This window comes from Periplaneta americana, chromosome 7 (assembly GCF_040183065.1).
Source record: "Periplaneta americana isolate PAMFEO1 chromosome 7, P.americana_PAMFEO1_priV1, whole genome shotgun sequence".
Lineage (NCBI taxonomy): Eukaryota > Metazoa > Arthropoda > Insecta > Blattodea > Blattidae > Periplaneta > Periplaneta americana.
This window is the reverse complement of record NC_091123.1, coordinates 58,745,050-58,763,911: the sequence shown is the minus strand read 5'-3', so window position 1 is coordinate 58,763,911 and position 18,862 is coordinate 58,745,050. Positions and strand designations below refer to the sequence as shown.

The window sequence follows — 18,862 nt, the reverse complement described above, 5'->3', positions numbered from 1 at the left end:
CAGCAGGAAGAGATAGAGAGCATACCTGCTGTCGACAGCAATTCGGAAGGCGGTAGTCTGCTAGCGTTTGCATCGAGAGAGATAGAGAGAGCAAGGCAGCGTACAACATTGCCACATCATACTTCACGCACACGTGCAATATAAATAGTGCAGGAGAGAATTTAAATGATCAAAAGACAATAATGACCTTAGTGGTTGATTACTGTAAGCATGACACCAAACAAACCCTCTTTCCTTCACTAACAATATTCTTTGCACGGTTCTCAATCCCACACCACATGCTTCTGCAGTCGTTTCTTGCACGTTGGCAACGTTGCAACCACCATCAAGATGGCCGGCAGCGTTCTGCTCGTCAACGTTTTTAAAATAATTTTACACCTTAAACTTTATTTTCCGCTCCTGTCTGTGCAATACTTGTCTTTTTACAGTCTCTTGTTCCATTTTTAATCTTACACATACGCAGTAAATGTTAGTTTTACTTATTCAATGTATTGAAACACTCACACGTGAATAAACGATCTCGGGAAGTACTTGTTACAGACTGATTCCCATTGGTTCTACTGTACAAGCTTGTAACGTCACGGCGCATATAGCAGCTGACCGCCTTCCGAAAAGCCGTCTAGTCTAGCAGCTACGAGTGCACCATGGTGCACTGTGTTCTCCGCGGGTAAGAGACGCTAGCCCCAGGGTGCTCTGTGCTGACGACCGCTGGTCTAAATCATCGGCAAAACTTTCTTTCCGATTACATCAGCAGAACGCAACAAGCTCAGCATTCAAACGGAAGGGATGAAACGGGTTGGGTACGCTTCCTCTTACCACAATATTCAATGTATAGTGCCGGACTGTAATCTTAGAAGTACAACGTTGATCACCGTGATTTTATTGATATGTTTTCATTTATTTTCTTAGTCACTTTTCACAAATTTCGTTTAACAATGACTGATAAAGTATAACAGAACAAAACGGGACAGTGATTCAAAGAGTAATGGTATTTGAGTAACTATTCAGTTAGGAGTAAAATTACATATGGCTAATTTTAACTGTAAAGTGAGATGCTCATCTGTAATATGGATTCTTCTTTTCGATTTTGAAATGTTAATTTTTGTAAAAAGAAAATTGTTCACATATAATATAATGTGGATCCATACATGGCTGTAATTTTGGCTGCGTAAGACCTCAGATTAGTGTATTTTAATTTGTTTAGCAATTTTAAAATATTAACACATTCGGAATCTTTATACTGTGCTTCCAAAAAACATGTCGTTTAAGAGATATACAACTTCCTATCGTAATTCAGGTCTTACTATCATTATTTCTAAGCCAAAAGGATTAAATCAGTTTAAATTTTTTAAATTGAACGAATCTTTTATTATGAAAATCTATTTGTAGTTCATTCGAGAGATCAATGTTATATTGTAATTTGATATCTCATATACAGTATTGCCAAATGAGTGTAAGCAAGGAAAATTAAATGCCTTCCTTTCTAATGAATTTTGATTCTATAAATCTGTAGTAAGTAAAAGGAAAGAATTGATCCTGTCGTAATGTTAGCTTTAACTAACAAAACGCTTAATGTAATTGATCTGCCTGTTTATAACTGAAATACTTGGTGAAATTTGAATGGATATTACCGTTGGATTATCTACTTATAATTTTAGGCTTTCAAGGTTGAGTACTCTAGTTGATATAGAGTCTATGAATGATTTTATGCCTGACAAGACGCTCAGCAGTTTGAGTTCAGAAGACACCGTCTTCCTTCTTGACATTGGAGATACATCTTCCCAGACAGATACTGTAATTGATTTGGATGACGAGTTAAATGAGTTTTCTAGTAACGAATACAAAGATGTACCAGAAATAAAGTCATCAGATGAAACTAGTAAGTCTAATTTTATTCTTCTTATCAACTTATTTATTAGTAACACAAACTGTAAACCTCTTCGTGGCTTCGCGGTCTTATTACTTTTTCGAAATCGGGTCCAATCCCCTGCGATGACTGGAATGATACTTGCAGTTGACGAGACTGGAAGATGAAGGTTTTCTCGAGTTCTTCTGTTTCCCTCAACTAATTTCATTCCACAAAATAACATTTCCAGTTTTACCCTACTCTTTCCTTCATTTACACCGTGTTCCAAAATTATTGCTCCGATTTCACAATGTTTTATCTCTATAACTATTAATGCTAAAGCAACGCAACAAATATCAATAGATATCCTCCACATTTTGTTTGATAACTTACAAGTTCTGAGAGTCAAAATGGATTTACAGAGGGAAGGTTATGTATTGATTAGTTTTCATTTTAAAAATTATAACAGAAGAAAGACGTGAGTTCAATTTCGACCTCGGACCCGAGTTCAAATCTCGGTGATGGCGTAGTTGTGTTCGAGTTGGACAACGCCAAGGTTATGAGGGTTTTCTTCAGGGTTCTCCCATTTTTCCTCGTCATCCCACCAACAATCCCCACAATTTCCTTTTCATTAATTCCGTCTCGAGAAATATGGCATTTGAATTTAGATCCGGCCTTAGAAACGTCTTTAAAGCTAATATCTGTTTTTACGGAAAATGAACATATTTCCATTATGTTCTTAAACTAAAGTGGATGGTATGAAGTTAGTTACGTTATAATTCCATTTTCAGATTATGACCCAAAGACATCGTTTCTTTATGAGAGATCACCAGTAACGATGAGGATACCAACCTATTTCGGAAAAACAAATGCATTTATGATAGAGCTTTTTGCAATGAACGAAAGTTTGGACGAAAGGTAAGTAACTTTAGTTCGAAATTATTTTTCATGTATTAATAAGTGAGTGCTTGAACAAAATGAAAATTGTCTTTTAAGACAGTCTTATTTCGGGGAGTTCCGTCCCCATCGACGCAAACACTAAAGGCTGGTTCACAATAAACCGGGAACGGAAACGACTGCGAGAACGAGAACGGAAATATTGTTAAATACATTTGTTTTAACAATATTTCCGTTCTCGTTCTTGTTGTCGTTTCCGTTCTCGGTTTATTGTGAACCAGCTATAAGTCTCTCTGTCTTCAGACATAGTCCGCGGTTAGGAGTTCCTTGTATAATAATATGTTCCTGTACGAAGACTTGAACGAACAATGGAGAGTTATGAGGAGGAGGTAGGCTATGTCTTCTCTGGGAAAATAAAGAAACCCATTTTCTGTATAACAATTCAGAAGATTATCGGCGTAGTTCAGAGGTTACGAGTAAAACTTGCGATCCGAGACTGCTCTCGGACTAGAATCGAATCCAGCTTGGCTTAATTGCAGGGATAAGTTTTTGTGAAATTCTCTCAAACACTAAGGCGAATATCAGGTAATCTCATGGCAAATTCCCTGTTTCATCTCGCCAAAATACAGGATATTTCAGTGATCTTGTTACGAATTTTAGTGGTGGTAAAGGTGATCAATATGAACAATTTTCATATTGGAAGCTATGTTCCGTTTAGTAAGATTCTCATTTCTATACAATCGTTAATTGATTTTTCCGTTTATGAAGAAGTCCATGGCCTTACCGTTAATGGTAGTTGTCGTAGGATCGATATAATAACCTTTAAAGAACATAGTTCTAAAGGACACATTCTCAACCCTACTGTCAGATTTGAACATCACAAAGGTCAGTCTCAGGAAGTGAACAACGAGAAGAGAACATTTAGGTTGCATTACTACAGAGTCAAATACAAGTTAACCGAGATACTGCTCGTGCCTCACTTCCTGAGCTGTTTCTTTGCGGGGCGAGACGCAGAGGGACAGGGTAGGAGGAACTGCGTACCGCATGTGCCTACTACCTTACGTTCAACACATCGGCCTTTTCAGGATTCCTTTCGTCAGCTATGGAGCAAGATCAGCCATTGACAAGCGAATGTATAGGCTGTCCCCTCACGAAAGAGATTATGTCCCCATCAATTCCTGTAACTAAACACTAATACCAGTTGTAGACTACAGTCTCTACAAGATATTATAGACCTAATCGCAATTACGGTTATCACGTGTACACATCCGTAAACTCTTTCCTCAATGGCAGTGTTTCTCAAACTTTTTCCACCGCGAAACCCCTTTTAATCTAAAGTGTAACTGCGGAATCCCTGTAATATTTTATTAGTGTTTAAATTAACAGAGAAGTGAAAGCTAGTATCCCAATAATTCTGTTCAGTGGGACGAATGTATTTGCTTTTTAAGGCTGCAATCTGACTTTATGGCGGAAAGTTGTAGTCTCATTTCTATTGTACTTCTGTATTTTGTCTTTTCGATATTTTGTTTTAGTGAACAGATGCGCAGAGAATCCAGTGATGAAAGTGATAAATATTATGGGTATTTTCCGTTTTAGATGTTCATTAAACATATTATTATTACGCATATGCTTGGATTATTATTATTATTACTATTATTATTATTATTATTATTATTATTATCGGTGGTTTCATGTCATTATTGATTCATATTTCCGTAACATTTATATATTTTTATAATATCCACTAAGTATAAAATAGCCACCGGAGCAGTCCAATCGGCTAAGGCTTTTGCCTATCGATCCAGAGTTGCACTCGGGCGCGGGTCCGATTCCCGCTTGGGCTGATTACCTGGTTGGGTTTTTTCCCCGAGGTTTTCCCCAACCGTAAGGGGAATGTCAGGTAATCTTTGGCGAATCCCCGACTTCATCTCGCCAAATACCATTTCGCTATCATCAATCCCATCGATGCAAAATAACCTAGTATTTGATACAATGTCGTTAAATAACCAAGTAAAATCATATAAGGCTCACGGAACCCCAGAACATACTTTGAGAAATGCTGCTCTATGGTAATTCAGCAGTTGTCCAAACTGAACGAAGAGTGGCCTAGTGTGTACTTACATTTTAGGAAATCGCCATCAGAGATAATAGCGATAGTGGTAACCACGATTACAGTATCCAGTATTATAACCAGTAAAGATCCCTGCGATGGCGTAGGATAATGTTTTCAGAATATGTAATATGCTGCCGTGCCGCCACGTTGCACCTCCCGTCACGTTCCGAGCAGACCTAAGAGGCGTGGTTATAAGCACTAGGGAACTCTCGGTTCAGGACGTGAGACACGGGCAGTACAGGTGTTCGGATTGATGGTGGGAGCACGCGGCACTATACCACCCTATTTTGTGGAAATTTGGAAAAGTCTCGGACTACCAATAAACAAAATTAAAAGCATTTTTATCATTTATAATTAGGAGGTACTTGCATATGTTAAAAATCATTTATATAATAATTTTAGAGGTAACACTTTAATGTCATTTTGATCTCTAATTTCATATTAATTTAGTATTTTTTCAATATATATTGTATGTACTGTACACTTAAATCCTATGTTATTATTAAGGCTGAAGAAAAGTATTGATATCAGGGTAGTAAATAATTTCTATATACATTGTTTACAAAATGCGTCGCGTTGTCGGGTGTCTCTACTGTCTGCAGGAGGAGAGTGAGTGAACATCCGACTCTCTCAATAGTAAACCTGCTTAAGTGACTTGAGGTTGTATCAGAATGCCGAAACAAAAATCCAACAAAGAACAGATAATAAGGAGGACTGAATTCAGAACATGGGGGAATTGTGTTTGACTTAATTGATAATGATTTTTTAGTTTGTTTTTAACGACGCTGTATCAACTATTAGGTTATTTAGCGTCGATGAAATTGGTGATAATGAGATGGTATTTGGCGAGATGAGGCCGAGGATTTGCCATAGATTATCTGGCATTCACCTTACTGTTGGGGAAAACCTCGGAAAAAAAACGTTCCGAGTTAATTTGAAACATAAGCAATCCTGTAAATGTAAATTGTATTGTGAGTTCATTCATATGAAGTGGACAATACAAACAGTCGTTACCGTAACTAGTCGAGTGTGTACGCAAGCATTTTGTAAATACAGGGCTCTAAATACCATTCAGTTTTGCCTATAACCGATACTTTTTTCAGCCCTACTTATTATTTCCGTTAGGCTATTATTGTATTTTTGTTTGCCTTGTCTTTTTCGGCAACCTATAACATTCAGGAAGTTGTTTTATAATAAACTATATATAGAGAGTGGAAGTTAAATAACCTGAGTACACCTAAATGGATAGAAAACTTACGTTCTGTGATTAAATGCATGGTTAGTTAGAAAATTAAGTTTGAAGTTTCATCAGTTCGGCAACATCGCCGATAACACACTCTACTCGTGATACAGATGTAAGAAGTCAACGAACTCGGTGTGTCTCGGTAGATGAGTTGCTTTCTGCCTCGACTCTGTTGCAACTACTCGCATGTGCAGTGACTTGAAATTAGAGGTTTTTAAAATTAAATTTACACGAAAATCGTCCACGCTATTGAAATATGCCAGAGGGGTAAATTATTATTTATTAGATTTCCTATCCATATGGACAAAAATTACGATAGTACTCCCAATAGTTACCGAATTAGAGGTTGTTAAACATTTGGGGGGGGGGGAACCTTTTCTGAAAAAAAAAACTATGAACTTTCCACCAATACGGATATGATACAGTCTGATCCGTTTGGGTATGAATAATATTAATTTATTATTATAAAGCTAGGCCTATTATGGTAGTAGAAAAAACGTCTTGGTGGTTATATTATGATTAAAAGATGACAATCAACAATGCATAATCTGAAAGGAAAAATCATTGATGATTAAAATTACTACTACAAATCAACAGCGGGCATAATTTGTTCTTTATTATGCTAAATTTTAGTGTTAAAAGAGTTCAAAGGGAATTTCGACATGAGTATGGCGTGCGCAATGTACCTAAATACGATTCCATAATGTTGTGATACAGAACATTTGTAGAAACAGGTTCTGTGTTTTAAAAAAACATGCAGGAAGTCGCATGCGGAAACCCAGTACGAGAAACAGCTATCTCTTGGCTTGGTCCCCAAACTCCCCAGGTCTAACCCCTCCTGACTTCTTCGTGTAGGGTTTTGTTAAAGACATTTCTATTCACAGAAACCCATGGACATCGATGATCTGAGAGTAAAAATTACTCAAGCTTTTCAACAAATCATCCATCTTATGTTACAACGGACATGGGCTGAATTGTATCACCGTTATGAGTTGTGCAGGGTGCGCAATGGGGGTCATGTTGAGCTCTGAGGAATCTCCCATCTTTCAGTGTTGTATGCACAAAGTTTCAACAAATAAAATTCAGTAGTAAATGTTTTACGGTGTTTTTATTTTATCCATACCCAAACGGATCACTCTGTATTATAGTTTTTTGTTACATACAACATGAGCTATTCGCTCTGAAAATCTGCAATGTTATTTCACTCCCACCCTCTATAGCGATGTCACTCCTACATGTTTTCAGCCTTTATGCCGAACTAAAACTCCCTAGTACTCATTTCTGTTAGAGGCTGAGTCGACCCACGGTCAAAATAAAATCGGAAACCTTAAGTCACTTGGAAAAATGCATGACACCATCGGAAATTGAACCTGTAATCTTTTGGCTTTTTAGCTTAGCGCCTTAACAATTACTCTAGCGCATGTCCACGTTTTATTCAGTACTTTTTTTTTTATAATGTAGACTACCTTCATGGCTATCGCTTCTGTGGGAGAAAAAAAAAAAAAAACAATGAATGATAGAGATTCAGGAAAAATTTACCTGGCCTCAACAAAGTATAACTGCATTACGTAATCTTACTAATGTATATGTGCGCGTGTGTGTAAGTATATGGAGTAGGTGGACGAATGTTCATCCCTTCATATGTATGCTGGTATGCAAGCAGTTCTATTTTACATACACCTATAGAAGGGAGAGATGAGTGACCTTATGAACGGCTCTTCAGCATCGGAGATACAATGGACACAGGCAGATTCCTAACGCAGATTGCTCCCTTAATATCAGCAGGGCTCGTGGATACTAGTGACAGATGACACCAATTGTTTCTCTTTGAAGAAGACAAATCTTTCTTCGTTCAGCACCTGGAATTAACCCTGATCCACCAGCAGGTTCCGCCCATCTGGTTCGGGGTACAGTCGTGAATGTTGTCGAGCAGTAACTAACTGGTTCTCACCACCAGGCATCACCGAAGTTGGTGCAATTTATCCTACCGTGAATCGATATATATTGATGAAATGAAACGTTATAAAATGAGGGCAAGATAAGAGTAAAATGGAGCGTGTCGGTGAAATGAAATTTGTAATGATGGAAACGGGAGAACCCCGAGGAAAACCTTCATCCTCTGATCTTTTCCGCCACAAGTATCATTCTAGTTAGCGCTATAAATCAAACCAACCAGAATTCACTGTAAAGCCTCGTTCTAGCGTCGAGCTTCTGGAGAAGCTATCATAGGGGATAATGAATTATGGATTATGCTACCATTTCAGAAATGAAATTCAATTCTTGCTGAATAGCAGAATACCAGGAATTGGCCATATTTAAGGCATTTGAAAGCTGTCAAAACATTTTAGATTACGATTTTGTTAATTTTTAACTTTTTACAATAAAATAAATTGAGTGCATGTTAGTGGTATAAGATCTATATTACTTAAGTAAAAATATTTTCATGTTAAATCTATTTAACAATAACTGGTTATGAGGACTTATTATTTTCCTCCTTTTTTACAGAATTTGTGTTGACTTTTTAGAAGCAGCTTTCGAGTGTTATCCACATTTGGATTATTGCATAATGACAGTCCCCCAGACATATACTACTTTCCCACTATTGGAACATTTTGTGGTAAGATTGAGAATTTCGATGGTGTTAAGGTAAAGGGGGTAAGTCATTTTTTGGAGTTTTGTTCCCCAAGTGAATACAAAAGTTACATTCTACAAATGGGTGTGGAATGGAATTTTGTTCTCCAAGTGAATACATAAGTTACATTCTACAAGTGGGTGTACAAAAAACCTAAATAATACTGGTATTTGATGTGTTTTATTTGTGTAGAAAATTATTTGAAAAAAGGATCCGGAGTTTATTTTCTTTTATCCCAAACTCATTTTTATTATTTATCTCACTGTACCCAAACACCATCGATTTAGTAAGTGAAACTACAGATTTATACAAATGCTAACAAATAAAATTACATAATAGTACATTATGCAACGAGCCTATAATGGTAGTAATTAAGACGCGAGTATGTTTATGAAACGAGTGCAAGCGAGTTTCATAATTTTCATACGAGCGCCTTAATTACCATTATAGTCAAGTTTCATACGACTTTTTATGCTCGACCATATTTTTAACTTGAAATTATTCAGAAGTATTCATTTTATTCTTATCTGACTGAGGAGCGGAACTGACCTTGTGCAATATCTCGTAAATTGTGAGATGTGCGCAGACGCGAAAGTATTAATTTTTTCCGAGGAACAAATGTCCACATTGACCTTGATATAATCTAGAGAGTAAAATAAACATTAACCTTGATATAACCTTGAAATTGGTTTAAACGTTGAAAAACGAGATGATAAATTTAATTTATTTGAATATTATTTACAATTAACGCTAATTATTATAGTAACAGAACATAGCCTTCTGCGACAGTATTGGATTTCCAGCCTCCGTGACGTTTCGCTAGTTGTCTTTCGATTGCATATCCGAGAATAATCGATACTTGCGCTTTCATATTGCTACAATGGCGTTTTCTGATTGGCGGAACACCTGAACTTTAATGAATAGGTGTACTTTAATGAGGTCCATTAAAGGGCTGCTACCAGGTGTATAATTACTACATTTCGGCATGGTCGAGCATAAAATTTAATAATTATTATCTTAACTATATATAGTTGTTAATTTCTTTAATAAATCAGAACTGTAGTGTCATAACAAATGATACTAACCGTGTGATTAATACTTATTTTCAGTTGAAAGACTATTTTTAAATAAATTATATTTATGAAAGTATAGATATAAATATTACATTTTACACCAAGCTCCAGCATCAGAAATTTAGTTCAATGCAAATTTGTTTCTTTTAATATGAGTTTTATACTGCGTATACATTATTGAAACACAAAACTGGCTTCATTTATACACTGACGGATCCTTGATGTCCAGAGAACAAGGTGCTGGTGCAGGTGTTACGTGCTGTCTCTTCTCACTTTATAGATCTCTTGGATATGGAACAACAAGTTTTGATGGTGAAATCATTGCAATAAGGGAAAGTCTCAGGAATCTTCTATGCCACATCAATAAATTTAGAAATGCAGTTATATTGTCAGACTCCAAAGCAGCTATTCTATCAATAGTCTCTAAACACACACCTTCATCTCAAACAGCAGAAATAACTAAAATGCTCTCTCAATTAATATCACTCAATAAAAGAATTGTATTCCAATGGATACCATCCCATTGTGGAATCCTGGGAAATGAGAATGCAGATGCTTTAGCAAAGAAGGGCAGCACTGCTACTTACAGACCTGTTACTAAATCTACGTATTACTCTGTGAAAAGATTTTAAAAAATCTACATACTTAGACTTCAACAAACAAAATTTAATAACACAATCCCAAGGGAAAAAATGGAACTTTCTGCATCAAAATCCACAGTTAATTCCCGATTTACCACGAAAATCGTTTGTAGCTGCATTTAGATTGGCAACAGGCCATGATTGTTTGGCCAAACATCTGCATAGAATTGGAATATATCAGTCCCCTAACTGCCCATTGTACAACTCAAACCAAGAAATGGATTCGGAACACCTCAAAATCTGTGCTTCAGTGGCTGGTCATGATAATATCTTTGAAAAATATTGGAGTGCAAGAAGTCAAATGACTTTGTCAAACGCCTGGCATTAGAAAACAACAACAACAACAACATTATTGACACAAATGTTAATTATATTAGGCCTATTTTCTTCTTCTAATATCTTTGTTCATTTGATTACTACTTTTCGTAGCAACCAACAAGTCGTTAAGATTAATATCAGGTTTAAAGCGTGCTTTTATTTTCTTTATAGAGGGCTGTACCTCGACCAATACGTTCTTTTCCACAAGAATTGTATGTATGTCACAGAAATGCTGTTCTAAGGTAAGACATGTAGGCCTAAGGCTTCTGGAAACAAATGTGAAACTTATTATAATGTTGTGTTATAAATTATTTATAATATGTTTTCAATTTATATTCTAACAAGTCTGAAAATATTTTCGTAATTCGAAATGCATCTTTCTCTAATAAACTTAATACCGGTATCTAAAATCTTGTCAGTAGGAGACTGGTCATTAATTAATTAATAAGATATTCTACGAAGGAGCTCGTAAAATAATCATTACCAAACGGCAACAAGGAAAGACTATATTGTCTTAATACACGGTTGAATGCCCAAAGTTCTTTTTCCGATTACTGCCACTGTTTCTTTTTCACTTCGATCACTTAATAAGACATAATGAATATGTAACTGACTTTTATTTATCTTTCAATTGCACGCAGTGAAATTACAGTGCGTGTAGCAACTGAGTCTGATATCCCAGTTATTGCATCACTAGTTACCAACATTCCACGTCATAAAGTTATGCTCGACGACTTCATTTCAGCCACCACAACAGAAGATAATATATATACAGCTTACGTATTTCTGTCTGAAGAAAATATTGTTGGATTAGGAATTATCACGTAAGTTTAAAATGTGTTTATGTACTTTTATATAGGCTAATGCTATGTATATAGTTTCATAACTTATGATGACATTACCAAATTCTAAATCTGTTTAATATGTCCTCGTCCGATCTTCTTAGTCATTCTCTTAGGTTTAAATTGAAAGATATTATTTCTTTCTTTTGTAATCAATAATATAATTATTGTTAAATCCGGGATGTCGTAAATAAAATAATACCAAGGCGCTACGCGAAAAGTGTATCATCATCATCATCATCATCATCATCATCATCATCATCATCAGGTTAAAACACCTACAAGACGCTCTTCAAGGAACAGTGTGTAAACCATGTGTTTACAGGGACTACGTATTAGCCAGGTATTCTAATTTTGACATAACATATTCACATGTATTCACACATATATAACATATATATGTGTGTGTGTGTGTGTGTGTTTATATTATACACTATCTAGTCGACCTGGTTGGCGAGTTGGTATAGCGCTGGCCTTCTATGTCCAAATTTGCGGGTTCGATCCCGGGCCAGGTCGATGGCATTTAAGTGTGCTCATGTCAGTAGATTTACTCGCATGTAAAAGAACTCCTGCGGAACAAAATTCTGGCACATCAGCCGACGCTAATATAACCTCTGCAGTTGCGAGCGTCGTTAAATAAAACATAACATTAATAGTATTTATTTCATTTTCATATTGAATTACATCATTCATGGACAGTAGTACAGTATTTCCTAAACTGTAGGCCTACTTTAACGGCCGTTTTGAACTTGTTAAAATAGGCTAGTCAGTTTTATGTGTTATTTGTAAGACGTGTGATGCAAAATATATACTGTATGTACAGTTTTGTGTTTAATATCAGTGTTTCTTTGTTTCATACTGTTCCTATTACACCTGTACAATTTGTTCTCGTAAATGATCAGTTATCCGAAAAATCAGTTATCCGAATACCCCCCGTCCCCAATTGTTTCGAATAATCGATGCTCTACTGTAGTAATAAAATATTAGTAAAATATCTGTATATTTGTGTTTATTTGTGCAAAGTTCAGAAGATGAGATACTGTATCTACAGTCACATTATGAAGTTGAAGCTTACGTGGATTTGAAGGTACACAAGTTTGGTTCACATGGAATACTGAAACACTTCACCGTCAGCCCAATCTTCGCCAATCACACTAGATTCTTCCTACAGGAGATTCACAGGCAGAGTGACTATAGCTGTCTCTATTATCTTCATAATCCTAACGATGCGGGTGTCATGGACGTAAGTTATTGCTCGAACAAATAGTTCAGTAAAAATAGCATTTTAGTATCATCCAAACGAATACTAAAATAAGTCGTTCTCGGTGGTCAAATAAGACGCACCCAAAATATCACGCACTTAATTATTATTCCAAGTTGAAAGCAGCAGGAATAAGGTGTTCGCTTACGAATTCTATGGTCGAGAGTTCAAACCTCATTGAGAACATGACTTTTAAATCCCTTTGGCACAATTTGCTAGAAGTCAATTATAAAGAAAAAATTCGAAAAATTGATTTCAGATTCAGGTTATATTTTCTCTCTTCTCCATAAAATTTACTACTAAGTCCAGCTTAGGAATTCGTAATGTAAACAAATAACTTACCACCAAAACTGTCGATCTTGTGTCTATATTAGTTTAAATCCAGTCCTGTCACCAGTTATAGCCTATTTCCGCTATGAATTTCGAAGGTTATTATCAGTGCTTTTCTTCTGGAGAAAAAAATGGTGGAACTCTGTGAAGTGGAGGGGAACATGATTACTGTACGGGTGCACGATAATTTTGTAGTTTTTAATCTCCATTTCGTCCAGCTTTGAAGCTTTCAACGCCTAAGCAGAGTTCAAAGAAAAATTATGTTAAAAACATAATAATTATTAACATATTTCTCGGCCCCATGATGAAAAACACAACGAACAGGTTCCGGCGCGTTCCACCAGAACAAAGCACTGGCTATTGCTTTCATTAACGCTACGGTATCAAAACAGTGAATATGAAAAAGATAAGGAATGTCCCATATCATGTATGTGCTCAGTTGGACACAATAAATGAATATTAATATGAATGAACTATAAATAAGACAGATAATAAATGTAAAGAAAGATATAGTAGAAGTTATAAATGAAAAAAAAATTACAGTAGTACGAGCATGTTAAAAGGGTGGCAGGTGGAAGATTAACTTACCAAAGGAAATCATGCAATGGGAACCAAAAAGAAGAAATAGGAAAGGAAGACCTAATTAAAATTGGATGGACAGTGTGAGAAGAAATATGGATCTGAAAGACTACATGATCCAGATACATTAGATAGGGGACAATTAAGGAAAAAAAAATTAAATGAACAGCATGATAATTTTTATGTTTTTTATAATTTTAATTTGTTCGGTTGAAGGAAACTATAGGACTGCAGAAAGTCCTACAATGACAATAAAATAATAATAATAATAATAATAATAATAATAATAATAATATAGTAATAATAATATATTATTATTAATATAATAATAATAATAATAATAATAATATAGTAATAATAATATATTATATTATTATTATTATTATTATTATTATTATTATTATTGTACGACTCTTACAATGTGCTTTCAGCATCCTTAAAAAATAAAAGGTAGATGCATATATTTATACTAGAACATGCAATATAACTTATTAGTCATAATTATTATACCAATTATATAACTAACTTTTAAGTAAAGTAATTTATGATGAACATTTAAGGGATAATAATACTGTCAGTTTCAATAATTATATGTTCGTATGTATTTTTACTCTGTACTAAAATTTTAATTTCCATAATGTAATTATTTCCCTCCAGAATTAAATTAAAGTAATTTATGATGAACATTTAAGGGATAATAATACTGTCAGTTTCAATAATTATATGTTCGTATGTATTTTTACTCTGTACTAAAATTTTAATTTCCATAATATAATTATTTCCCTCCAGAATTAAATTTTAACTCAATTTTAATAGAGAAATAAATTTCTATAATATCGTATTATTAATCTTTAGGCCATGACTGGGAAAGAATTCAAGAGGAGAAATTGTGACACATAGAAGTTGAGACACGAAGCAAATTTATTTAATTTTTTTTATTCCTCCCTGCGTTTAATGTGCAATTTTAAAACATTTCCTCTTTAATTTGAGTCCATCAATAATGTAAATTAACTTTCGTCTTACGTGGAAATTGTTTCTGTTGCAGATACGTGTTGGTGGTCTAGTTACAGCTCTGGGTTCGTTGATACCTGTTCTGCCACGTCGTCAAATTAAGTATGATACTGATTCACTGGGATCTAATACTCCTTGTTCCACCGTCCTAAGGAAAGATGAACCTTTTGCTCTTTATTGTATGAGTCCACGTTACTGCAGCCTGTCTAAAATATCTGTCAATACTCGGATTGTTGTAGTTGGAGCATCTTCTACAGCTTTGTCCTTTCTAGAAACTCTTCTATTTAAGTAAGAATTTGAAAATTGGTTTTTAATTACACACCATTCCTAATAAGATATATGAGCGTATTCCGAATCTCACCGGTGAGCAATCCGATGGCGTCACGGTGTTCCGAATTCCACCGATGGCGTCATTGATGCTCCACCGGTGTGGCACCGGTGCCATCAACTTGCAGAGGTGGTGGCAGTCTCCATCAGCCGCCATTAGTGAATCTGATTGGTTCTTGTATAGGGTGGGAATTAGCAGATGAATGACATCGTGCACTGTTGTGTCATGGCGGTGTGTTCTGCTTTACTTCTGCTGTATTGTTTGTAATGAGCACAACGTAAAAACAATATGTTAATGGCTTATGAGCGAACATGTCAACGGACCAGTTATTACTACCGGTTCAAGAAATAAATTGTTTATGCTATCTTTTCTTTGAACGAGATGGCAGTACGAATATTTCGCAAAATTTTGCTAGCGTAGCACAGACAACAACTTGTACAGTCGCCATGACAGCCATCGATCCTTCCAGCAGTTTTGTCCCTTATTTCGCTGCAACGTGACGTCACTGATGCCACCGGACCGGTGAGATTCGGAATACGCTGATATATACTGGGTGTTCATTTCAAAGTGTGTCATGACGTCACTGTTGTGATTCAGCAATTTGAAGCGAGTTTCAGCTTTTATGTCAGAGAAGTTGCCTATTAATCAAGGCGTTCAATCTGAACTTGAAAATGTGTACGGTATGACTTGAACGTTGTAGCAACAGATGGCGGTCTGTACGGTCTGTGTGCTACCATAACCTCTTTCGAACTGTGTTTTGCTCGGGCAAGTCGTACGCAGGGTATTTATCATCGGTTGCGTACGGCAACATTCCACAACACAAATCAAATGCTCCGTGTCCATGTTGACCGTCGAAGTTAATATCAACAAATACTGTACGTAAGTAATCGTCTTAACCCTCTCCCCATATCCCGACAGTAAGAATAAAACTCACCCCAGTACATGTTTCCAAACAGTTCACATTCCTGCCACTACTGGAGTTACCGTACGTATCGGTAAGTACTCTTCAGAATGAACGCCGTACTTGCTAAGCAACTTCTCTTGCACATAGGTAATACGCCTCTGCGGAAGTGTAGGAAGATTGAATTGTCTAGGCTCATCGGCTAGCTACATGACGTCATACAGCGAGCCATGACACACTTTGAACTGAACACGCAGTAGACCCTACTATTCTATTTAAGCTTTTATTTTCTCATTGTACGAATTATGGGCATACAGTAAATACTATAACAGTTTCTCAAATGGCTGATCAAATGAACGCTTAGCACGTAATATAAATTAATTATACCCATTCTTTTAAGAAATTAATTTGAAATATTTTATGTAGGCCTATTCACCCTGGGCTCTGGAAGTATAAAAATTGAGAGATTTTAGAAAAGTTCATAAATATTATTTAAGGTTTACTACAACAAGTCGACCTGGTTGGCGAGTTGATATAGAGCTGGCCTTCTATGCTCAAGGTTGCGGGTTCGATCCCGGGCACACTTACATGCGACAGGCTCATGTCAGTAAATTTACTGGCATGTAAAAGAATTCCTGCGGGACAAAATTCCGGCACATCCGGCGACGCTGATATAACCTCTGCAGTTGCGAGCGTCGTTAAATAAAACATAACATTTAACTATAACAAAGTATTAAAACGATCATTGGAAAATACTAACGAAATTACTATGTTTTGTTCAAGAAGGAAGTAAATTATTTTAATAACTTGAATGAATGAAGTTTCATATAACATTTATATTAATATTTTTCTTAATATCACATTGCATTATGTATGGTAAGTCAACCACGCTGGTCGACTGGTTACCATATTGCCATTAGATCCAATGTTGTAGGGTTGAAGCCTGACCTGGGCTGTGAACTAAGAGTGATAAAAATCTTTATGCTCGACCATGCCGAAATGTAGTAATTATACACCTGGTAGCAGTCCTTTAATGCATGTCATTAAAGTACACCTATTCATTAAAGTTCAGGTTTTCGATTATTCTCGTATATGCAATCGAAAGTCAACGAGGGAACGTCACGGAGGCTGAAAATCCAATACTGTCGCAGAAGGTTATGTTCTGTTACTATAATAATTAGCGTTAATTGCAAATAATATTCAAATAAATTCAATTTGTCATCTCGTTTTTCAATTCTAAATCAATTTCCAGGTTATATCAAAATTAGTTCATGTTATTCTTTAAATTATATCAAGGTCAATGACATTATTGTTCCTCGGAAAAAAAAATCAATACTTTCGCGTCTGCGCACATCTCACAATTTACGAGCTATGCACAAGGTCACTTCCGATCTTCAGTCAGATGCGAATAAAATGAATACTTCTGAATTATTTCAAGTTAGAAATATGGTCGAGCATAAAAAGTCGTATGAAACTTGCCTATAATGGCAATTAAGACGCTCGTATGAAAATTATGAAACTTGCTTGCGCTCGTTTCATAAACAAACATACTATCATTATAGGCTCGTTGCATAATGTACTATTTGGTGAGAACGTAAAACTGGGACACTTAATATGTAAAGAAACTCTTTCTTGGGCGAGAAAAATGGCTCACTTTATAAATGGAATTCTTCGCACCTCCAGACTAACAGAGTTGAGGACAATCTTAGTTGATGATTTGAAGCATTGAAAACCAGCATTTTTATATAGCTACAGTATATAAATGCTGTAGAACGAGAAGGTAAACCAATGTGCAATACAGAATGTGATAAAAGAATATTTTCGGATATGTTTATGTTTATTTGTTGTAGTTCTTCATCCACTTATCTCAGCTTCAATAACATCACTTTAGTGGCGCGACATGGAATTCCTGGCGATTCCGATGCTACAAAAATTTCTAATAAGCTCATCATATATGAAGGTCATTATAACAGCCAGTACCTGTCTATGTTGAATTTAAGGACATGGGTGAATCTTATATATGGAATAATGACAGCTATTAACAGGTAATATGAGATTTGTTGTATCTTCAATTTTGGTAGTGTATTTCGCTTTCTAACATATGAATATGACCAGCCTCATGGTCTAGTGGTCAGATCTTCTGGCTATAGTTTATGAGGTCCCGGGTTCGATTCCCGGTTAGAGCACAGGAATTTTTCCTTAAAGGGTCTGGAATTTAGGTTAAGTTTAGATTTAAGACATCTCCTGGCACCACATTATCATAATCATCCTATCACATCATCGGGGTAATGTAACTCCGCTTTCCAGGCGCCCCAACCTCAGAAGTGGGTTACAATTAAGCCACGGCCAGGAGAGAAGACCAGAAATGTCGAAAAGACAACCTGGTGGCATTGGATAAAAAAAACATATGAATATAGGATATGAAAATGCCTCTTTTGTATACATACGAATCATTGTCCTTTAACATAAATTTTAAAAATATGAATAGGATTTTTTAATGTTAATGCCAAGATAGGCTAATTGTGTTTTCCACTATGGCTCAGTGGAAAAAGACGTTTGCTTCCCAGTCAAATACTTCATTGTTAGATTCCCAGCAGGAATTCGTTTCCATTCCACGAGACTGGGTGTTAGTCTTTGTCTCGTACTTGTCCTGTAACCAGTGGCGATTCTTCCATGAAGGATATGAGGATGATCCTACAGTTTAATTTCGTACCTCTGAGGACAGAAAACATTTTAATAATTACAGATTTTGATTTTTAATGCGTCCCGACGTAATAATTTTCTTCAAACTTCCACTTTCTATCGTGAGTTGTCGCCACTGCACATCTCAGACCTTACATACAAATT

The 18,862-nt window shown here is 35.8% G+C and overlaps 1 protein-coding gene across 1 annotated transcript in view; it reads left to right on the top strand.

Moving 5' to 3' along the window:
* The first annotated feature begins 12,842 nt into the window (after positions 1 to 12,842).
* Positions 12,843 to 18,862, top strand: part of LOC138702768 (cilia- and flagella-associated protein 61-like) — a 29,070-nt gene continuing 23,050 nt past the window's right edge. Inside the window, exons 1-3 of the mRNA XM_069830069.1 lie at positions 12,843 to 12,848; positions 14,821 to 15,074; positions 17,866 to 18,060. Coding sequence (XP_069686170.1) covers positions 12,843 to 12,848; positions 14,821 to 15,074; positions 17,866 to 18,060 — 455 coding nt within the window. The remainder of the gene's footprint in view (positions 12,849 to 14,820; positions 15,075 to 17,865; positions 18,061 to 18,862) is intronic.